The sequence below is a fragment of the Oncorhynchus masou genome, chromosome 11, assembly GCF_036934945.1.
Source record: "Oncorhynchus masou masou isolate Uvic2021 chromosome 11, UVic_Omas_1.1, whole genome shotgun sequence".
Taxonomy (NCBI): Eukaryota; Metazoa; Chordata; class Actinopteri; order Salmoniformes; family Salmonidae; genus Oncorhynchus; species Oncorhynchus masou.
The window spans coordinates 28,991,608-29,015,281 of NC_088222.1; the positions used below are offsets into that span (position 1 = coordinate 28,991,608).

The 23,674-nt window shown below is 40.1% G+C and overlaps 2 protein-coding genes and 2 long non-coding RNA genes across 5 annotated transcripts; 3 read left to right on the forward strand and 1 right to left on the reverse strand.

The window, feature by feature from the left end:
• Window positions 1-668: 668 nt before the first annotated feature.
• Window positions 669-5,966, forward strand: LOC135548445 (glutaminyl-peptide cyclotransferase-like). Its single transcript, XM_064978060.1, has 8 exons — window positions 669-852; window positions 1,142-1,377; window positions 1,725-1,871; window positions 2,028-2,330; window positions 2,843-3,004; window positions 3,103-3,202; window positions 3,622-3,738; window positions 4,112-5,966. The coding sequence occupies exons 2-8, from the start codon at window positions 1,144-1,146 to the stop codon at window positions 4,255-4,257; spliced, it is 1,209 nt and encodes a 402-aa protein (XP_064834132.1). The 5' UTR covers window positions 669-852; window positions 1,142-1,143; the 3' UTR covers window positions 4,258-5,966.
• Window positions 5,967-7,074: 1,108 nt separating this feature from the next.
• Window positions 7,075-13,494, forward strand: sdhaf1 (succinate dehydrogenase complex assembly factor 1). 2 transcript variants are annotated; one of them, XM_064978062.1, is made up of 3 exons: window positions 7,075-7,258; window positions 10,696-10,749; window positions 11,755-13,494. In XM_064978062.1, exon 3 carries the CDS (start codon window positions 11,879-11,881, stop codon window positions 12,125-12,127), a length of 249 nt encoding a protein of 82 aa, XP_064834134.1. In that variant the 5' UTR covers window positions 7,075-7,258; window positions 10,696-10,749; window positions 11,755-11,878; the 3' UTR covers window positions 12,128-13,494. The 2 variants fall into 2 exon arrangements, with proteins under 2 accessions (XP_064834134.1, XP_064834133.1); XM_064978061.1 differs by lacking the exon at window positions 10,696-10,749.
• Window positions 13,495-13,612: 118 nt separating this feature from the next.
• On the reverse strand, window positions 13,613-14,829 carry LOC135548448 (uncharacterized). The gene is made up of 3 exons (XR_010456827.1): window positions 14,319-14,829; window positions 14,171-14,217; window positions 13,613-13,975 (listed from the first exon to the last, which is right to left on the reverse strand). It is a non-coding gene; the product is annotated as an uncharacterized LOC135548448 (long non-coding RNA).
• Window positions 14,830-16,030: 1,201 nt separating this feature from the next.
• Window positions 16,031-21,876, forward strand: LOC135548447 (uncharacterized). Its single transcript, XR_010456826.1, has 3 exons — window positions 16,031-16,345; window positions 16,855-16,986; window positions 21,282-21,876. It is a non-coding gene; the product is annotated as an uncharacterized LOC135548447 (long non-coding RNA).
• Window positions 21,877-23,674: the final 1,798 nt, after the last annotated feature.

Genomic DNA, 23,674 nt, shown 5'->3' on the forward strand with positions numbered 1-23,674 from the left:
AAATCGATAGCCAGGTAGCCAGCTAACGTTAGCTGAGTAACTTTACTCATTTTTTGATAGTGAGCGGACGAGCAGAGATAAGTAAGCGAAATATAAATTACAATTATTAGCTACTAAATAAAACATATCAATATATGTGGACGTAATTGTTAGTGTTGATTTACGGCCAATCACTTACCAAGCAGAAGTTTAGCAGTGAAGGAAATTGTGCCTATCTTTCTCTATTTATCAAATCATTTTACTCTAGCCAGCTAGTCCTAGTCATGTCACCTCATTGGCAATAAAAAAAATACCAATCCGTTTGCACGAGGCAAGACACAGACCTATCCTAGGGAGTACAGTGAATATTCTAAGATTTTTAAGAAATATATTGGATTTGAACATTACCATGTGGAAATGTGGCCTACTTGATTAACCAATCAGTTGTCTGGTTCAATCATTTATTCAACAATGTACAATTATACAGATATTGATAAAACAATACACATATATATTTTGGGGGCTAATGTGGGATTATTTTATTTGTTTAAATCTAGCCTGTTGTCATTTCAGAATGTATTCCAAAAACACTAAGCCACTTTTCCAGTACTTTTTTTCTCCATCGATTGTAAACCGAAACCTTTTTCGTGCACGACAATTTTCGCAGCAGGTACCGGTCTGAACTTGTCTGCCTGAATACTGCTCTTGTTTTTGCACCAACGGCAGACACGGAACTTCGGCGTGCAAAAATGAGGCCATAACGAATGATATGACGGAATCAATATTCGACCGGTGTGGACGTTGGTAGATTTAATTTAATAGATCTGCCGATGCATGCATGTCCCAACATGACTGCTTAAGTGTTCCATTCAGGTAAATTATCCTCTATGTTCTTGTTGAATGGTAGCCTATCCTGTTGAGATTTTGTCAAATGAAATAATAGATGTCATACATGGGCTCGAGTCTAAGCAGATAGTGGCCTCATTAATTACATAAACAGTCAATCAGTCATGGAAGGTGTCATATTTTTTTGTGATATTTAACATGCGCGTTCTTCTCCATTGCCATACGCCAGCCTGGAATCATATGCACTTTAACGCAAATAGTTGAGAAAGGCTCTGTACCAGACTGTACTGTTGTGTGAATCTATCCATACTTCAAGTCATGAGAACCATCCGGAGGCACCGATCTGCTACGGGCACCGAGCTGCTACTGGGACGCTGCAACCGGCTCCGGATGTCCCGAGTTCGGATGCTTCTCGTTTGTCTATGCGGGATGCTGGCTATGGCTCTGACACTTGGATTTTTTTTGTCGAGTAATGATACAAGAGATGATGATGACAGTATTCATATGCACGATAACATACAATTTCGTGTGCCAGACCTAATAAGAGACAAGGTAGGTGATAGATACTGTATTGTTTATTGTATATTGTAGCCTCCAGTTTTCCAATATTGCACCAAGCCGAAAGGAGTAGCATACTTTTTAGGTGATGCTATCTTGCTACAGCCTACATAGCCCAGCTAGCAGGAATACTTAACCCTGTCTGTTCAACTATAGATGCTATAATAGCATCTATATTGATATATTTCACTGATGGTAGAAAATTAACCTCAAGTCAGATATTTGATTGCTCAATAATAAACAATATTTTCTGCAAGGTAACAGACAGTTTTTCAAAATGCATATGTGAAAAAAATACTGCAACTGCCTCCTCTCTCTCCTGCTGCCCTCCCCTTCTGCAGTTGACCCATAACCCCCGTAGGTTCACTGTGGCCCAGATCAAACGTCTGGTGGGCCAGGTAAATTCGGGGAGGCTTTGGTACTCTCTCCTGAGGCCCATCCTGGTAGAGAGACTGCCAGGTACAAGAGGCAGCCATAGGGTGCGTGAGGTTAGGAAATTTATTGACTCCTGCAAGAGACATCAGGGTAGAGCATCTGTAATGTCTGAACTGGTATCTCTCAATCTCTGTTTTACATGTTATTCTAACAATTAACATTTTGTTTACTGAAATTAAAACCACACTTTTTTTCTGTGATTGCCACAGCACATCTACAGCCATCTAGAGTTCCTGTCAGCGGGTTGGTCGTTGGAGGTCGACTCCTTTAACTCTGCTACCCCAAAGGGACTAATCACCTTCTCCAACCTGCTAGCAGTCCTGGACCCCTCTGCCCCACGTCGTCTGCTGCTGGCCTGCCACTACGACTCCAAGTTCATGCCCCCAGCTTCCAAAACCCCCGACGGTCCTCTCAGGAGGTTCCTAGGGGCCAGCGACGCGGCCGTCCCCTGTGCCATGATACTGGAGCTGGTGACTGCACTGGACGTCCACCTGAAAGTGCTAAAACAACAGGTAAATACTGTGTCTGCTCTGCTACTTTAGGGCAAAGGTATGCTTTAGAGGGCAAGGATGAAAGTGATGACTTCACAGATCCCTTTAAGTTCTCGGTTGCATGGGGAAAATAAAATGTTGGATTTGCAGAAAGCGTAGGGAAACAGATGAAATTATGTGCTATCGTTTGTGGGTGGACTACCCTCTGAAGAGTTTGCCACTCTCCCGAGATGTCAGACTATTTCTAGATCTGGAGTTTTACCCATGCTTACACATTAATTATTTATAAATGTATTTCCAATTTAAACTGTGCAGACATTGATGGGTTGGAGCCCAGACATCATTAACACTCCCCTGTCATCTCCCATGTTGGCAGCAGAAGCAATGCATTTTAAAGGATATTCAATGGTAGTCACATATTATTCGACCTATAACTTTTTTTTCTAAACATATACTGTATGTTATATCACAAGAAGATCTACCACTCCATCCCCTGTACATTTGTTCTCTCTGTCTGTTTTTCTCTCTGGTAGAAGTCACAGGTGACATTGCAGTTGGTATTCTTTGATGGTAATGAGGCGTTTGAGCAGCCAAGCCCCTCCGACTCTCTGTATGGCTCACGTTACCTTGCTGAACAAATGTCCCGCACCCCTCACCCCCCAGGAGCCGAACATACCACCCTGTTAAATGCTTTGGTGAGGCTTTTTTAGTGTATGTTACAATGTTCCCTTGCCAAGCCATATGTAGTATGCAATGTGTTCTGTGTGTTGATTTACTGACTTTTTACTGGCAGGACCTGTTTGTTCTGTTGGATTTGATTGGTGCACCTGACCCTATGTTTGTCAACCACTTTGACAACACTGTACGCTGGTTTGATGAGCTCATATATGCAGGTAAGACCCCCCCACCCCACTTCTCAACATTTTTACTCCACATACAGTATCACAAAAATTGCCAGATAAATGAAAGAATTGTTATCACATTGATTGCTCACTTTAATCATAATGGGGCAAAACATGTTGTAATTGAGATTGTGAAGTAGAGGGAAGGAGGCAGAGGTACACTAGAATGACAGAAAGAGCCAGGGAGCAAGGCAAAGAGAGTTAGGTAGGTGGATGACTGACTCATGCTGATACAGGGCCAGGCTCTCCAGTGCTGATATGACTTTAATTTCACTCAGGCACAGTAATAAGACACCTGGAGTGAGCTGTTCTTACTCCCTCAATGTTCTGTCTCCTCTCTGCTTATTCCTCCCGTTCTTTATCATTGGCCTTGACCATGGCCCACGGTGGCTGTCATGTCCGTCTGGCAGAGAGGAGACTCCATAAGCTGGGTCTGCTGTCCTCCCACCCCAGAGAGGTGAGCTACTTTAGGAAGGACATAAACCTGGGCCCTGTGGAGGACGACCATGTGCCCTTCCTCCAGCAGGGTGAGAGCACACCTACTGTACATAGATAGACAGGTGGTTAGAGAGCACATTTACTGACTAATAAGAATGGATGTTTAACAGTACACATTGAATACCTACACAGCTGATTAGACTATGGCCTTATGACTGTACTGTATCTACAGAGATTGGTTCCCTCCTGCTTTAGTTTTATCCCTGTAGACTATGGCCTTATGACTGTACTGTATCTACAGAGATTGGTTCCCTCCTGCTTTAGTTTTATCCCTGTAGAACTTAATGTACCATCTGCCTGTTTTCTCTCTCGCTCTATCAAACTCTGTCTACCCTATCTCATTTTTCTTCTCTCCTCCTCTATCTCTCTGCCATTCCCACCCACTCTGCTCTATGCCTGCAGGGGTTCCAGTACTACACATGATCACAACGCCCTTCCCCTCCTTTATGCACACTCTGGAGGACACAGCGGAACACATCCATTCTCAGACTATCGAGAATCTCACTAAGGTGCTAGTGGTGTTCCTTGCTGAATACATAGGACTCTGACTGACATTTTTCCCCCATTATTATTGACCATACACATTGATCCGTTCGATTTTATGCCACAATCACCCACCCTTGTTTTATAATATCAGCCACTCTCCCACTTACAGTTAATTACTTGATTACTTAGTATCACATCCCCACATCATACATTTCCAAAGTCCTATCACACCAGGCAATTTTTCCACATCACCTATAATCCCACATTCTATACCCTATTCTTATTGTTTTTTCTTTATCCATTCTGGAGCCAAACTAGAAAACTGTTGAAATTAGGATTGTGATTACAGAGGCCTTTTACATACCCTGTCCCTCTAATTCTCATAATCGATGTGGGTCTCAGATTTATGCAAAAACACATGGCTAAACTTGATAATGTGCCTTTTTTCAATATGTTCAGTAAATAAGGTTGTGAACATTAGAGTATATAGTGCTTCCCAGTGAGGGATAGAAAAAACAGTTTAAAAGGCAAAATAAAGAGGTGATATACAGACATTACTGTACACATTTGTTCACCCAAAAAGTAATTTATAGTCCAGCCCAGTAATAATATAGCAATAAATATGTGCTTTGACAAGTGCCAGATTATATGGAATATAATTGCATGTAGCTAATACAAGTAATACAAAGTAAAAGTTTCCAATAGTACATACACCCAATAACTCTGTTTGTTGAAATATATGTATTATGTATTAGGATGAAGATGAATCAAATGTATTGGTATGACATTGTATATGGAGCATTAAGATATTTAGAGAGATTCGTCTAAAATCAAAACTAGGTTCAGTGCCAATGCTTTACATATCACTTGTGTACTGAAAGAGTTGCATCTACCAGTTAACTGGCCAAAAGTGATAATAACTAATTGAAAAGTACTATCTATTGCATACTGTATGCATCCACTATTGTAGCATAACAATGACCTTGACATGAGGTGTCGGCCAGCAGAATGTAATAATGCATAATGAGAAACTATTTTATGCGCAATACTTGTTACAGCATACTTAGTTCCAACATTATTATACTGTGTGAATGGATGCTGAAACTGCCACATTTTAGTTACATAGCCTGGGTTCCAGTCTGTTTCTGCTAATGTAGCACATGGGGATGTGTGAAACTTACTCCTCAGCCTGAAGTGTCCCTACTTGCACCAGTGTGTAGCTAGCTTTTCACGTGGTGTCGACTGGTAAGATGCTTCAGGAAGGCGGTCATGTGTGTTAGCAAGGCAGAGGTCCTGGGTACGAGCCTCATGTGACCTGAGTCAAGAAGAAGTGGTACTTGCTAAGGATAACGTCAGTTGTTTATGCACAACAAGCAGGCACCCAGGCTCCAATTTGAGTCATCTAATCGCCTATGTGAAAGATTGATTGATGCTATACTTAAGCAATAAGGCCCGAGGGGGTGTGGTATGTTGGACATATACCACAAGCCTTATTGCTATTGTAAACTGTAAACTGGTTACCAATATAAATAGAACAGTAAATAAGTATTTTTGAGTCATACCCATGGTATATTGTCTGATATACAAGACTGAAATACTGTTTTAGCCAATCAGCATCCAGGACCCAAAATACACAGTTTGTAATGTACCTCAACCCTTGTATTGCACTAATATCTGACATTGCCTCATACTTTCATTGTAGGGTATAAAGAAAACTGATGTGAAATGAATGATAGCTTGCATAGAATTCCTCTGAGAATATTTTCTTAAATAAAAAAATATATGAACTTGTTTGATTTGTTTTATTTCATAAATGAAAAAATTGTTGAAACGTTAATTTCCCCAACATCTGAGCTGCTACCTTCCAGCAGGCGGTACCGGAGCATCAGATCTCGTTGGTTCCGGGACAGCTTCTTCCTCCAGGCCATAAGACTGTTGAACAGCTAACACGGAAGCAGTCTACCTGCACAGACCTGTCTACCTGTACTCACCTGCACTAGACTATTTGCACTTGCTCTTTTCACACCTGTATCTTAGAGACTCTCTCTCACCCATCCTTACACACACACATGCCCCATTGCTGCTACTATTTGTCTAAGCTACTCTACCATGTCCCTACTCACTTTAGCAAAATTCATAGTTAGGTCTGTATATTCTTATTATGTGTAAATATTTACAAACATTATCACTTACTGTGTATTTGTTTGTGTAAATGTGTATTGCACTGTTTCTGAGAGCTTGCAAGTAAGCATTGTGCATGTGACCAATAAACTTTCATTTGATTTGAGCTGACAGCAACATTGAGAAGTGAGACAATCAAGCCAATAGAGGGAAGTGTAATACCCAAAGCAATAGTACCGTCGTCTTTGGCTTTCGTAACATGAACATAACATGAGTTATCATTAAGGTCATACTGTTAGCTAGTGGCTAGTAGATTTTTTTTAACGAACCCAAGATACACCACAGACTCGTTTCCAACAGAAGCATATTAATCATAGTGGGCCGTGTCAAGCAAGAGCTAGCGAGATCCTATTGGCGGGTTCTAGCATAAATTTGCATATATCCGTTAGGGAACGCTTCTTCTGTGATGTGCGCATGTGCAATAACTCAATTTGCCCTTGCACTCCTAAACAACGCACCTTTTCAGAAGCTTTTGCAAAGTGTAAAGTCTACAAAACGTAGTCCACTCTGTTCTTAATAGATTATAGTTTTGGGAACAGAAAACTGTTTTGAGATCAAATATTTAATCGATGATAAAATGTGCAGTATGTCGGCCAAAATCCATCTCGCTCCATATTCTCCCACTGCCAGCCACTGGGCTTGCTTTGATCACCATATGTGGTGGTGAGTGGTAACGCCAACCGGATGCTTCAGATTTACACATCTGGTAAAAAGTTTGGCTCATTATGCTCATCTGTGGTAGTGTGTGTTAGCAATATTCTCCTCGTGCTGTTTAAGTTGTAGCTGAATAGGTTATTAATGAAAGGTTCAGAGTTGATATGAGACGCACTTCTTTGTTAAAGACAAGCGAAGCTTTTTTCGAAGTTGACACTGACTATCAAGGTAGGTTAGCTGGCTAGCTAGCCGTTCTAGCTAACTTACCCCTGTAAAGCTACGCTAGCTATCTAGCTAATCGACTTTAACCCATATTGTGGTGTTTCGGGTATCAGTCTATATGTAAAATGTGTTGTAAAGTTTTCCTCTTTGTTGTTCGTATAGGTCAGTCAGAAAGCGCGCAAGCTAGAAGTTCTCCGATTTTATTGATGTGACTCACTGATATAATACTGTTGCTGTACTGTCCATACTTTATTAATCGTCAGGGATAATAAGGTTCATGGGCTGTCATCAAATCAAATTTTATTCCTCACATACTTCATAAACAACAGGTGTGGACTAACAATGAAATGTTTAGTTATGGGCCCTTCACAACAATGCATAGAGATATTTTTGGGGAGAAGTAATAGAAAAGTAAAACACATTATAAAAGTAATAATAGATACACAATGATGAAAGATAACTTGGCTATATACAAGCGCAGCCCTCCACCTCACGGTAAAACATAGTGTCCCCCTTTCTTGACGGTGGAGAGAATTGTGTTTTATAGTTAATTTTCTGTAATTCTACACATTTTGCCATGGGGCGTGGAGAAGTAATAGAAAAGTGAAACACATTATAATAAAAGTAACAATATATACATGATGATGAAAGATAACTTGGCTATATACAAACGCAGCCCGGTTCAAGTATTTTGGGGACCCTAAGCAAAATGAGGTTGGGGGGCCCTCCACCTCATGATAAAACATTATAGTGGCCCCCTTCTTGACGGTGGAGAGAAATGTATGTTTTCCTGCAATGCTACTCATTTTGCCATCGGGTGGAGAGACATTTTTGCAGTTTTGAAGCTGATTTCCTGCAATTCTACACATTTTGTAATGACTTATGTTAATATGATATCTTAGTGAGAATGACTTACAAAAGGAATGGGGGGCTCCCTGGAGGTCAGGGCCCCTGGGCACTTGCCCTGCGTGTCGGTCGGTATTTGGCCATGAATACTACAAGTTTAGATAACTGGCTAGACTAACTAACAATCTAAAAGTTGTTAGCTGACATGGCTTATTGAGTGACTGTCAGTGACTGATATAACAAGAGCAAAACTGCTGATGCACAACCAAATTTCAAAATTGCACCTGATGTATTCTACTATTCTTACTCTAGTCTGGGGGCCCTAAGTGACTGCTTATGTCGCTTATGCCTGGAACCGACCCTGTACAAAGGGTACGAGGTAATTGAGGTTGATATGTACATACAGTTCATTCGGGAAGTCTTCAACCCCTTCCCTTTTCCACCTTTTGTTACATTACAGCTTTATTCAAAAATGTGTTAAATTAATTTCCCTCATCAATCTACATACAATACCCCATAAAGACAAATCAAAAACGGGTTTTTAGAATTTTTTGCTCCGCCTAATCTCAGTTTACTGGTCACCATAGCAACACCCATCCTTAGCAAGTGCTCCAGCAGGTATATTTCACTGGTCATCCCCAAAGCCAGCACCTCCTTTGGCCGCTTTTCCTTCCAGTTCTCTGCTGCCAATGACTGGAAAGAATTGCAAAAGTCACTGAAGTTGGAGACTTACAGTGGGGCAAAAGTATTTAGTCAGCCACCAATTGTGCACGTTCTCCCACTTAAAAAGATGAGGCCTGTAATTTTCATCATAGGTACACTTAACTATGACAGACAAAATGAGAAAAAAAAATCCAGAAAATCACATTGTAGGATTTTTTTAATGAATTTATTTGCAAATTATAGTGGAAAATAAGGATTTGGTCAAAAACAAAAGTTTCTCAGTACTTTGTTATATACCCTTTGTTGGCAATGACAGAGGTCAAACGTTTTCTGTAAGTCTTCACAAGGTTTTCACACACTGTTGCTGGTATTTTGGCCCATTCCTCCATGAAGATCTCCTCTAGATCAGTGATGTTTTTGGGCTGTTGCTGGGCAACACAGACTTTAAACTCCCTCCAACGATTTTCTATTGGGTTGAGATCTGGAGACTGGCTAGGCCACTCCAGGACCTTGAAATGCTTCTTACGAAGCCACTCCTTCGTTGCCCGGGCAGTGTGTTTGGGATCATTGTCATGCTGAAAGACCCAGCCACGTTTCATCTTCAATGCCCTTGCTGATGGAAGGAGGTTTTCACTCAAAATCTCACGATACATGGCCCCATTCATTCTTTCCTTTACACGGATCGGTCGTCCTGGTCCTTTTGCAGAAAAACAGCCCCAAAGCATGATGTTTCCACCCCCATGCTTCACAGTAGGTATGGTGTTCTTTGGATGCAACTCAGCATTCTTTGTCCTCCAAACATGACGAGTTGAGTTTTTACCAAAAGGTTCTATTTTGGTTTCATCTGACCATATGACATTCTCCCAATCTTCTTCTGGATCATCCAAATGCTCTCTAGCAAACTTCAGACGGGCCTGGACATGTACTGGCTTAAGCAGGGGGACACGTCTGGCACTGCAGGATTTGAGTCCCTGGCGGCGTAGTGTGTTACTGATGGTAGGCTTTGTTACTTTGGTCCCAGCTCTCTGCAGGTCATTCACTAGGTCCCTCCGTGTGGTTCTGGGATGTTTGCTCACCGTTCTTGTGATAATTTTGACCCCATGGGGTGAGATCTTGCGTGAAGCCCCAGATCGAGGGAGATGGTCAGTGGTCTTGTATGTCTTCCATTTCCTAATAATTGCTCCCACAGTTGATTTCTTCAAACCAAGCTGCTTACCTATTGCAGATTGTCTTCCCATTCTGGTGCAGGTCTACAATTTTGTTTCTGGTGTCCTTTGACAGCTCTTTGGTCTTGGCCATAGTGGAGTTTGGAGTGTGACTGTTTGAGGTTGTGGACAGGTGTCTTTTATACTGATAACAAGTTCAAACAGGTGCCATTAATACAGGTAATGAGTGGAGGACAGAGGGGCCTCTTTAAGAAGAAGTTACAGGTCTGTGAGAGCCAGAAATCTTGCTTGTTTGTAGGTGACCAAATACTTATTTTCCACCATAATTTGTAAATAAATTCATAAAAAATCCTACAATGTGATTTTCTGGATTTATTTCTCATTTTGTCTCTCATAGTTGAAGTGTACCTATGATGAAAATTACAGGCCTCTCATCTTTTTAAGTGGGAGAACTTGCACAATTGGTGGCTGACTAAATACTTTTTTGCCCCAATGTATCTCCCTTGTTAACTTCAAGCATCGGCTGTCAGTGTAGCTTACCGATCGGTATAGCTATACACAGCCCATCTGTAAATAGCCGATCCAACCTACTACCTACCTCATCCCCATATTTGTCTTTTTGTTTTTTCTGCTCTTTTGCACACCAGTATTTCTACTTGCACATCCTCATCTGCACATCTATCACTCCAGTGTTATTGACTGTACGTTTGTTTATCCCATGTGTAACTCTGTTGTTTTTGTCGCACTGCTTTGCTTTATCTTGGCCAGGTCGCAGTTGTAAATGAGAACTTGTTCATAACTGGCCTACCTGGTTAAATAAAGGTAAAATAAAAAATGTAAACTATGTAAGTGTAATTTTTCATTTTAAAACATTTCTAAAAACCTATTTTTGCTTTGTCATTATGAGATTGTAGATTGATGAAAAACATTTTTTAATCAATTTTAGAATAAGGCTGTAACATAACATGTGGAAAAAGTCAAGGGGTATGAATACTTTCTGAATACACTGTTTAGCTAGGAATAAAGTGAAATATAATAAACAGTAGCAGCAGCGTATGTGATGAGTCAGCCTTTTTGCACAAACTTGAAATGCAGGTAGTCCAGGTAGCTATTTGGTTAACTATTTAGCAGTCTTATGGCTTGGGAGTAGAAGCTATTTTTATTTTATTTAACTAGGCAAGTCAGTTAAGAACAAATTCTTATTTACAGTGACAGCCTAGGAACAGTGGGTCAACTGCCTTGTTCAGGGGCAGAACAACAGATTTTTACCTTGTCAGCTCGAGGATTCGATCTAGCAAACTTTCGGTTACTGGCCCAGCGCTCTAACCACGAGGCTACCTGCCGCCCCATTCAGGGTCCTGTTGATTACAGACTTGGTGTATCGGTACCGCTTGCCGTGTGGTAGCAGAGAGAACAGTCTATGACTTGGGTGGCTGGAGTCTTTGATCATTTTAGGGCCTTCCTCTGACACTGCATGGTATAGAGGTCCTGGATGGCAGGGAACTTGGCCCCAGTGATGTACTGGGTCATACTCACTACCGTGTGTAGCGCCTTGCAGTCGGATGCCAAGCAGTTGCCATACCAAGCAGTGATGCAGACAGTCAAGATGCTCTCAATGGTGCAGATGTAGAAATTTATTAGGGCCCATGCCAAATCTTTTCAGCCTCCTGAGGGGGAAGAGGCATTGTCATGACGCTAATACATTATTTTGGACAGTAGTTATAGTTGTATCTTCAGCAATACACCTAGCTATAACCATAAGAGAAGATTTATAACATGGCCAGATAAGATCCTTGTTTCACCAGAAACTATGTCTTTCCCCCATAGGTTTAGGAGACTCTTCATCTACACTCTGATGCATTTGTGACTTCATCAACGGTGAGACTGCTTAATCTTTCGGTTAGTCGTCCTCCCTTGTCAACTGTGTTGCTGTTGCCCTGTGTTCCACACCATGGCACGCCACAGTAAGCTGCAAAAACAGGTGTTGTCTCTGTACCGGCAGTTCCTGCGTGCTGGCCAGGACAAGCCAGGCTTTCTACCCAGGATCCGGGATGAGTTCCGAGAGAACTCCAGCATCAAGAAGACTGATGTCATGCACATAGAATATCTTTACCGGCGCGGACAGAGACAGCTAGACCAGCTGAAAGATGTGAACACAAAGCAACTAGGAACTTTCTCCAAACCTAAGGCAGAGAGATAACCAACTCTATTTCCGTCTCCACACCCTCTGTTGTAGCTACCTCTAGTTATGTGGATAATGCACCGTTATCCATTGTGTTACATTCATCATTCACTAGTCAGATTACTACTTTCAATCTGCAGCTGAGTAAGTACAGTCATTGTCCTAAGCAATGGCCATTGTTCTGAACTGTATGACAGTACCAATGCACTGTGCTCTTTCATAGAGCTGTATACCACTGATGATGATGATAAATGTTTAAGTCAATCTCTGGCCAGTGAGTTTGTTGGGTTGAGCAGACCAGTTGCTCTGGTCATTGTTGTAAAATACTTACTTTCATCTAGCTACATTTACCTGTTGAGTGTTTTGGATTAAAGACTTTTATCATCAGTATGGGAAGTGAATTTGACTATTATGTAAAAGGTCTAGTTAATACTATTATATGCTTCCGTGTCACAGGAGATCAAGTTATGGAATCTTAGATTTTTATAATACTTTAAAAAATCAAATGGTGTACTCTTACTGCATTGTTAGGTCGTAACATACACATTTTTCTGGACCAGCTATAACTTCTAATAAACTGTGTATGCGACCAATAAACTTTGATTTGATTTAATGCTCATGAAATATACAGTCAATTAGAAATGCCTGAGTAATTTAGACACTGCCAGTCAGCAACAGACAGTAGACAAATCTAATGGTCCAATCCCAAATTGACCCCTTGACCCTACACCCTATCAGAGAGGAATAGGTGAAGCAAGAGGGTTATTTCTCGCCAAAATCTGTCCAAAATAGATTTCAAATAGAGCCATGACTACATGGATCTCTGCCACCCCAGGTAACTCAAGCCAGCAATAAAACCAATTTCAAAAAACAGATAAAAGAATACCTTACTGCACAAAGGGGACTGTGAAGAGACACATACATTTTATATACTGTATAATGTATTGTAATTTGCACTGTACTATTAGACCTATATATTGTGTGTATGTACTGATTATGTATGTTGGCCATGTACCCCTGACTGCAATGTGCAGTTTGGGGTGAGGCTCAATGTGGGCGGAGTCAAACATTTGACCCCGCCCACTGTATTTTTTTTATGTCCTCCACAGGTTTGACAGTCACACACGTTTGTGCAAGGAACACGTTGAATACAAACATATTTCCTTTTTGAAGATCGTAAGAAATATTATATAAAGTGGTACCAGCACATATGTTGAAACACTTTTTGCTTCATGCTATATTTGAGACAAGCTACTGATATTGTTGCGGTGAACAACAGACTTGTTATGTATGTCATGTACTGTTAAAATTGTGTTGATAAATGTTATAACTTTGTAATTATATTATTAAATTGAGAATAAATATGCAGTTACTAGCTATCCTGATTTATAATGCTATTTACTTTCCTCATCAGAATGGAGACACACTATACCATATAGACAAGCTGAATGTGCTTTGTACATTAAGTTATACCAGCTCCAATAAAGAGATCAGAGACTCGGGTGACTTGTAAGTCATCTTTACTAAACAACATAACACAATTAACAAATGAAACAATTAACACAGCAGACAAAAACAAAGTTTGACCACTCCTCAAAAATTGCTTCACTCCCGCTCCTCAAAAGAGACAAAGGCAGTAATTTTCTTGTTGTCAACTGCCTCCACATAGAACATCTAATAATCTCTCTGTAACTGGAATGAGAACATGAATGGTTTCTTAAGGAGAATATTTTCCTCCTCATCCAGGCCATCATACAACCGTAGTTCTTTAAGGGTTGTAATACGGTCTTCCCCCTCCATCCCAGTTACACTAGGGAGGGAAATGGTGCCTTTAAATGTTTGGCGTTCGCACCACCTTGCTGCTTCCTTGAAGAAAAAGGAAGAATAAATATTAAGAGTTGTGCCTCATTGGGTGATCAAGTAACGTTTTTACAATACCACCATGCAAACAAAAGCCACTATCACTAAAGAGGTTTTCAGTGATATCTATAACTACTCAACAAGTCTATTATATCTTGTCATGTATCAAGCCTTCAGCATTACACACAGTAGACTACATACACAGTTCACAGCTCCCAGTTCGCCGTGCATTTTGTTTTCAGTATTGTCTAGAAAGAAAACAGATTGTTGTCATTAAGTAATGTAAGGGAACCTCTAGGGATGTGTGTACAGGAATGCACCTTACTTTAGCTAATAGTCTATACAGTACCTGGTCCTGCAGAGCTGGAGGCTGATGTGACATGCTGTGACTTCTTGGGGGAGAGTCATATACATCATCCTGAAATATATTGGAGGGGGGGTTAAGTCTTTAAACATTGGTTTAAGACTATACCACTCATCATATGATACCTCCTACCTGTGTTTTGGTTTTGCCTCCTTTTTCGATCTTTCAACCTCACTTCTTCAGACCTTAGTGAGTGTATGACGTACATTACATACATAAAATATATTCAGGTCAGTCTGGCTACAGTGAAACAAATGATTTTAAGGAAGCAAATGAAAAGTTTGTATAATGTTCAAGACTTTGGGGCGGCAGGGTAGCCTAGTGGTTAGAGTGTTCAACTAGTTACCGGAAGGTTGCAAGTTCAAATCCCCGAGCTGACAAGGTACAAATTCTCTCGTTCTGCCCCTTAACAGGCAGTTAACCCACTGTTCCTAGGACATCATTGAAAATAAGATTAAGATTCTCATCATTGAAAATAAGAATTTGTTCTTAACTGACTTGCCTAGTTAATTAAAGGTAAAATTAAAAAAGACTTATGACATGGAAAGTTCTGCAGGAGAACTAGGCACCACAATAGTGTGCTGCAGGCACAGAAATAATCATTGTTCATATGTTATAACAACAGAAAATAGGACTAATATAAAATACTGAATAACCAGCATCTTACCATCAAAACAAACACCCCACATTTGTTTGAGAAACTTTGCATTGGTAGGCCCTGTGGTGTGAACAAGGTACAATTTCCAATAAAGGAATGACAATCAGTGGAATCATTTCAAGAAATATCTAACCTGAACATCACCCACACCAAAAGTCCTCCAAGGTCCAGGGGACAAGATTCGAGCAATGTTTCTGTGAACACAGTGTATGTGAAAGTTAAGAAAAAGTACAATTCAACAGCTTTTTATACTCCAGCATGCATAACAGTTTTGAACACAGTTGGAACTGAATTTGCCCAAAGGCTCGAACTACATTTTTTTAAGGGGTCATAATGAGTTCAAAGAGAACTGCCCCACTGATAATGTTGTCTATGGTTTTGTTTCCATCTGTTTAATGCACCGAATGGGAAATTATGTATCATACATGTATGTAAGTACAAACATATTTGACATATTACATTTCACTTCAAATTAAACAGAGCCATAGATTTTTAAACTGAACTACCACTATCCAGATGGGATGAAACCGGGTGCTCGAAAAACCTGAATGGTTGGGTGCGACTTTTCTCTCCAGCCAGTGCCATGGAGGGGATCTAGAAAGAAAATCTCCCTAGCTTGTGGCCTCAGTATCTGTTAAATGTGTTCTAATATGAACAGACACACTTTGACATACAACTTTCAAACCTGTGACTTTAAAATAGTAGGATTTATACTGAAAAACTATAGAGGTAGTGGTTAATGAAACTATAAGCTATAACGCATTGTAATTCTAGAAAAGAATAAGAGCGGCAATTTTACAGTAAACAAACAATAACAAAGGCAAAACTAAATTTACTAACACCTAATGTCCAATGTGTTTATCCATGTAACTAGATTAAATTCGATTAAGACTCGCTTTCGTTGACGTTGATACCTTCGACGTGAACCAAACTATTTAGGTCACCCGAAAGGAGGGGTTCGGGTTAAACGCGTTTGACTCCGCCCACATCGATCCCGTCCCGGAACTGCACACTGTAGTCAGGGGCTTCTTGGTCTTATTGCTTAGTAATATATAATAATAATATAATTATGTAAGATTCTCGCTATAGCCACAAGGTGGTGGTAACTTGCGTAGCAGATCTTAGCACACGAAGTAGCGTAGTTAAATGTAAACAGGAAGTGGATACACGGGGTTCGTTCTTGGCCTGTGAGTTTTTGAGATTGAGACTACATTTTTGTTCATTTTAATCGGATAATTACATATCTACAGAATTATTGTTATAGTAGCTTGTATATTTGTTTTACGTAAAATATTTGAACATGTCCGGATCATCGAGGCCAGGTGAAATGTCCAATTCGCAGTTGTTCCAGCAGGTCAGTATTTTCGATTGATAAAGCCTGGACGTATTTAGTTTACAAATTATAATAGATATGATGTCATGCAGATAGATTGGTTAGTCAGAGCCATAGCTATATTTAGATGTATCTTAATACATGGCTCTGGTCATAGGCATATACTTTATTGGTTAGAGCCTGTTTGATCTGTTCAATGGCTATTTAAATTAATGATATCCCTAGCGCTACATTCATTGGCAAAACCGGGCAGGGTACTTCATATAGCATTTTTCTTATTCCATTATATCCCAAAATACAAGGTTGTTTTACTCAGATGGTTATAAACAATGTCAGTTCTTGGGTCTATAGGTCCGTCTTTGAATTTGAGAGTGGTTATTTCTTCAGCCCCATACCTCAGCTATAGTAAACTAAGTGGGAGGGCAGGGCATTCGTTTGGCTGAAAAATGCATTAAGAATTGTGCTGTAAGATTAAAGATGTGGTTGCTGTAACATGTACTCAGCTGCTAACCTGCCCTCTCTTTTCCCAGTTAGCGCTTTTGGGCTGGCTCCGTTCAGACAGCGAAAAAGACAAGGAGATCTTAACGGCCATCACAGGCATTCAGGTGGCACGAGAGATCATGAACCGTCTCACAGGACAAAGAGAAGTGGACGCTTTTAAGGTGAATTGATTAAACAGAATGGAAAGACAATTCTTATAGTCTATAGGAGCAGTCTACATACTAAACAATCTTGGCAGAAGTTGTCAAACATATTCTAGTCAGGCCCCGCTCGAGGATGACATGCCTAAGGGGGCATTTTAAGTCCATGGTCATACACATCAACAACCTTTGTTGTATATAATAACACAAGAAATATATGCACCCCACTAGACATATTAGTGTATCCGAAATGCAGCCGTAGCTGTCTAAAGGCCTACACATAATTTGCGCCTACCAACACACAGATCAGCTCGACAAAATGAGCACCACTAGGCTATCAAAGATTCTTAAGGGCTTCATAGCATCAACTTCAATCATTACAACTATAGGCTACATTGCATTGTTGAATTTGTTGAATTTGTGACACTACGCAATAAGCATAACCAAGCTGCCACTTCTCCAGGTGCACAATATTTTCTGTGTGGGAGAGTTTCTCACAGTTTCACACACACACACACACACACACACACACACACACACACACACACACACACACACACACACACACACACACACACACACACACACACACACACACACACACACACACACACACACACTATAGCAAGAGAGCAGGGAGGGGGTGAAAAAGTAGGCTGTGTGTCGTTTTCATAGTATTGACATCACCTTTACAGTAGCCTATCACACAATGACTGTGTAATGCAAATGAATGATAAGAGTGAACGTTTGCCTGCTTCTTTTAGTAGGCTACACATGGTATTGGTCCTAATACTGAGACAAACAACATGTAGGCCTATCTGAAATGCAGCCATATACACAACACATGTCATTTTGCACACAAGAAAGCATGTGATGTTGAAGTGGACAGCCAGGACAACAGGAGCACTGCGCCAGGGCTCACCTCATAGCACAACCAATTAGGCTACATTGGTCATTGTCCTTATACCCTTCAAATAACTCAAAGCTGTATATCTATCATTAGCAATTAGACCTGTAAAACCAATCGATGACATTAAGAATCAGAGATAAATCTAAAAGATGCTTAGAAGAGTTGCAGTCTCCTTGATGCTGTGTTTAACCTCTCATCCTCTCAACCTTTCATTCTCCTTCCTGGCAAAATATACTTGTCAGTTATTTTTTTGTATTATATTAGGATCCCCATTAGCTGTTGCCAAAGCAGCAGCTACTCTTTCTTGGGTCCACATGAAACATGACATAATTCAAAACATTAATAGACAAGAACAGCTCAAGGACAGAACTACATATATATATTTTTAAAGGCACACGTAGCCTACATATCAATACATACACACAAACTATCTAGGTCAAATAAGGTACAGTGGGGAGAACAAGTATTTTATACACTGCCGATTTTGCAGGTTTTCCAACTTACAAAGCATGTAGGGGTCTGTAATGTTTATCATAGGTCCACTTCAACTGTGAGAGACGGAATCTAAATGCAATAAAATGCAAATTAATTACTTAAAAATAATACAATGTGATTTTCTGGATTTTTGTTTTAGATTCCGTCTCTCACAGTTGAAGTGTACCTATGATAAAAATTACAGACCTCTACATGCTTTGTAAGTAGGAAACACTGCCGATTTTGCAGGTTATCAAATACTTGTTCTCCCCACTGTAGAGGGGTTGTGCCGTGAGGTGTTGCTTTTTTTTTAGAAACCACGTTTGCTGTTCATTTGAGCAATATGAGGTCCCTCTCAAAGGCTAGCTGGATAAGCTGGGCTTCTCATTGATGTAACATGCTCTGTGTTCACTGACTATGTTCTTTTGGGTGGAGAACGAATTTTCACACATTGCTGTAGATTCCCCCAAAATGTTAGTCATGTTTCAGTGCCAACAGCACAGTAGGCATTGCTGACAAAGGCCCGCCATATCTTTGAAGAACACTGATGTTGGTGGGGCCTGCAGGCTGGTCGGTGAGCTTGGCATCACTCTCGACTGGAGGTCGACTGATTATGATTTTTCAATGCCGATACTGATTATTGGAGGACCCAAAAAAAGCAGATACCGATTAATCGGTCTATTTTTAAAAACACTTTTTGTTGTTGTAATAATGACAATTACAACAATACTGAATGAACACTTATTTTAACTTAATATTATTATCATCAATACAATCAATTTAGCCTCAAATAAATAATGAAACATGTTCAATTTGGTTTAAATAATGCAAAAACAAAGTGTTGGAGAAGAAAGTAAAAGTGCAATATGTGCCATGTAAGAAAGCTAACATTTAAGTTCCTTGCTCAGAACATGAGAACATATGAAAGCTGGTGGTTCCTTTTAACACGAGTCTTCAATATTCCCAGGTAACAACTTTTAGGTTGTAGTTATTATAGGAATTATAGGACTATTTCTCTCTATACCATTTGTATTTCATGAACCTTTGACGATTGGATGTTCTTATAGGCACTTTAGTATTGCTAGTGTAACAGTATAGCTTCCGTCCCTCTCCTCGCTCCTACCTGGGCTCAAACCAGGAACACATCGACAACAGCCACCCTCGAAGCAGCGTTACCCATGCAGAGCAAGGGGAACAACCACTCCAAGACTCAGAGCGAGTGACGTTTGAAACGCTATTAGCGCGCACCGCGCTAACTAGCTAGCAATTTCACATCAGTTACACCAGCCTAATCTCGGGAGTTGATAGGCTTGAAGCTTTGCGAAGAGCTGCTGGCAAAATGCACGAAAGTGCTGTTTGAATGAATGCTTACGAGCCTGCTGGTGCCTACCATCGCTCAGTCAGACTGCTCTATCAAATCATAGACTTAGTTATAACATAATAACACACCGAAATACGAGCCTTAGGTCATTAATATGGTCGAATCCGGAAACTATTATCTCGAAAACAAGACGTTTATTCTTTCAGTGAAATACGGAACCATTCCGTATTTTATCTGACGGGTGGCATCCATAAGTCTAAATATCCCTTTTACATTGCACAACCTTCAATGTTATGTAATAATTACGTAAAATTATGGCAAATTAGGTGTCCCAAACTGTTGCATATACACTGACTCTGCGTGCAATGAACACAAGAGAAGTGACACAATTTCACCTGGTTAATATTGCCTGCTAACCTGGATTTCGTTTAGCTAAATATGCAGGTTTAAAAATATATACTTCTGTGTATTGATTTTAAGAAAGGCATTGATGTTTATGGTAAGGTACACATTGGAGCAACGACAGTCCTTTTTCACGAATACGCACCGCATCGATTGTATGCAACGCAGGACACGCTAGATAAACTAGTAATATCATCAACCATGTGAAGTTAACTAGTGATTATGATTGTTTTTTATGAGATAAGTTTAATGCTAGCGAGCTTCTTACCTTGGCTTACTGCATTCGTGTAACAGGCAGGCTCCTCGTGGAGTGCAATGTAATCAGGTGGTTAGAGCTTTGGACTAGTTAACTGTAAGGTTACAAGATTGAATCCCTGAGCTGACAAGTTAAAAATCTGTCGTTCTGCCCCTGAACAAGGCAGTTAACCCACCTAGGCCGTCAATGAAAATAAGAATGTTTTCTTAACTGACTTGCCTAGTTAAATAAAGATTAATAAAGGTGTAAAAAATGAATAAAATAATTGGCCAAATCGGTGTCCAAAAATACTGATTTCCGAAAACTTGAAATCGGCCCTAATTAATCGGCCATTCCGATTAATCGGTCGACCTCTACTCTCGACATGGTGGTCATCAGTTTTTTTGCTCTTGGTAGTGCCCAGCCATTTTTGGATATCCATGCTGATAAAAGCTTAGCCAACTAGCTATAATTGTTCAGCGCGCCATTACCAAAACTTAATGTAGCTACTAGCTAGGCTATTATTAGCTGTCGCTGTCTGCAAAAGTTAATAACCATTTCCCCCTCTCTGTAAAAAAATAAAACCGTCCCTGGGATCCAATGAGCTTCCTAAACAAGGCAATAAAGGCAGTACCTTGTGACATTGCATGGCTAGGTGCCCAATTGAATGCATTTTTTTATTTTAAATACTAAATATTACATTATTGCATACCCTCTCCCTCACCCCTCCTCAGATCATGAGCGTACACCCGGCATATAGCCTCTGTCCCGGTCTGTGTCTCTGGCAGGCCTGGCAAAACCGGGTAGGGTACATATACCATTTGTTATGTTTATGGGGAAACAAAACTGGGGGGTGTCCATGCCCGGCTTTACCAACCCGTAGAGCCGGCCCTGACTGTAGTGTTCATGTGGTTCATGTTTATGTGTCTGGGTAGACACTTGCTGACTTGCTTGCTTTACTTCTGTCCTCACAGAAAGAATGTATCCAGAGCATTGCAGACTTTGTGCAGAAGAATCCACGTGCCTCACAAAAGGAAATCAACACAGCAGTTGAGAAGCATGTCTTGCTTTTTGCTGCTCGAGTACAGGCCCTTGATTCTGCACCCCTACTATGAGTCCCACACAGCTTACACACAGCTTCTTTGTTGTAGCTCACTATCGCTGACTGACCACTGCATCTGAATCGAAAAGCTTCTAAAATTAAGAAATTATTACACCAATCAAGGCTCTCATGCTGTATTGCAAACAACCCTATTGCAATGTTGTGCTACAGTACAAAGAATACTGGATAAAAAGCTTTATGTCATGGACCAGGAGATGACCAGACAACTGTACATTTTGGTAACATTCCAATAATTCCACCAGCCAGTCTGTTTAGATTGTTATCGAAGCTAATTTAATCTAAACCATGTTTTTGATATAATTTTCATAACGTAGGTAGCCTTATCTAAGGCAGATGTAATTGTTGTCTATCTGTTGTATGTTGTCTTCATATATTGTCTAATATTATACATATTGCCTTATTTTAATTATTGTAATGAATTGATATTAAAAGGGAGACTCTTCTGATGCTTTTTTTGGCAAATTATTGAACACAGGATAAAGAAAAGGAATGGGTTGTAATGATTTGGGGATATTGCCATTTTTCATTCTGTGCATAACAGCATGATATGTGTTAGTGTGGTAAGTGACACATGAGCATTTTAAGCCAAAAAAGTATGGATGCAAAAAAACTTCTGAACGCAAGACGACAGCACTAAACTTGTGCTAGCAGATATGCTCTTAAAATATGCTTTCCTGGACACATTGATATGCGATCTGAAATCACTAAAAGAAGTGTCAGTTGAAGGGTATTTTGTACAGTGCCTTCAGAAAGTATTTATACCACTTGACTTATTTCACATTTTGTTGTTATAGCCCGAATTCAAAATGGATAAAAAAAATTCTCACCCATCTACACACAATAACCCATAATGACAATGTGAAAACAACACGTTTTTAGATTTTTTTTCTAATGTTTTGAAAAGGAAATACAGTGATTTTGGAAAGTATTCAGACCCCTTGACTTTTTCCACATTTTTAATTTCATTTTTTAAACTTAAATATCACTTTTACATAAGTTTTCAGACCCTTTACTCAGTACTTTGTTGAAGCACCTTTGGCAGTGATTACAGCCTCAAGTATTCTTGGTATGACCCTACAAGCTTGGCACACCTGTATTTGGGAAGTATCTGTCCTTCTCTGAAGATCCTCTCAAGCTCTGTCAGGTTGGTTGGGGAACATCGCTGTACAGCTATTTTCAGGCCAGAGATGTTCAATCGGGTTCAAATTCGGGCTCTGGCTGGGCCACTCAAGGACATTCCGAGATTTGTCCCGAAGCCACTCCTGCATTGTCTTGGCTGTGTGCTTAGGATTGTTGTCCTGTTGGAAGGTGAACCTTCGCCCCAGTCTGAGATTCTGAGTGCTCTGGAGCAGGTTTTCTGGCTAAGTCTCTAAGAGATTTGCACACCTGGATTGTACAATTTTTACACATTCTTTTTAAAATTCTTCAAGCTCTCTCAAGTTGGTTTTTGATCATTGCTTGACAGCCATTTTCAAGTCTTGCCATAGATGTTCAAGACAATTCAAGTCCAAACTGTTTCTAGGTGACTTAGGAATATTCAATGTTGTCTTGGTAAGCTACTCCACTGTATATTTGGCCTTGTGTTTTAGGTTATTGTCCTGCTGAAAGGTAAATTTGTCTTCCAGTGTCTGGTGGAAAGCAGACAGAACCAGGTTTTCCTGATTCAGGATTTTGCCTGTGTTTAGCTCTATTACATTTATTTTTTTTTCCATAGAAAATTCCCTAGTCCTTGCCGATCACAAGCATACCCATAACATGATGCAGCCAACACCATGCTTGAAAATATGAAGTGATACTCAGTGATTTGTTTTGTTGGATTTGTCCCAAACATAACGCTTTATATTCAGGACAAAAAGTTAATTTATTTTCCACATTTGCAGCAGTTTTTCTTTAGTGCATTACTGCAAACATGATGCATATTTTTGAATATTCTGTGCCGTCTTCCTTCTTCTCACTCTATCATTTAGATTAGTATTGTGGAGTAACTACAATGTTGTTGATCCATCCTCAGTTTTCTCCTATCACAGCCATTGAACACTGTTCAATGTCACCATTTGCCTCATGGTGAAATCCCTTAGCGGTTTCCTTCCTCTCTGGCAACTAAGTTAGAAACGATGCCTGTATCTTTGTAGTGACTGGGTGTATTGATACACCATCCGAAGTGTAATTAATAACTTCACCATGCTCAAAGGGATATTCAATGTATGATTTGTTTTTACCCATCTACCAATAGATGCCCTTCTT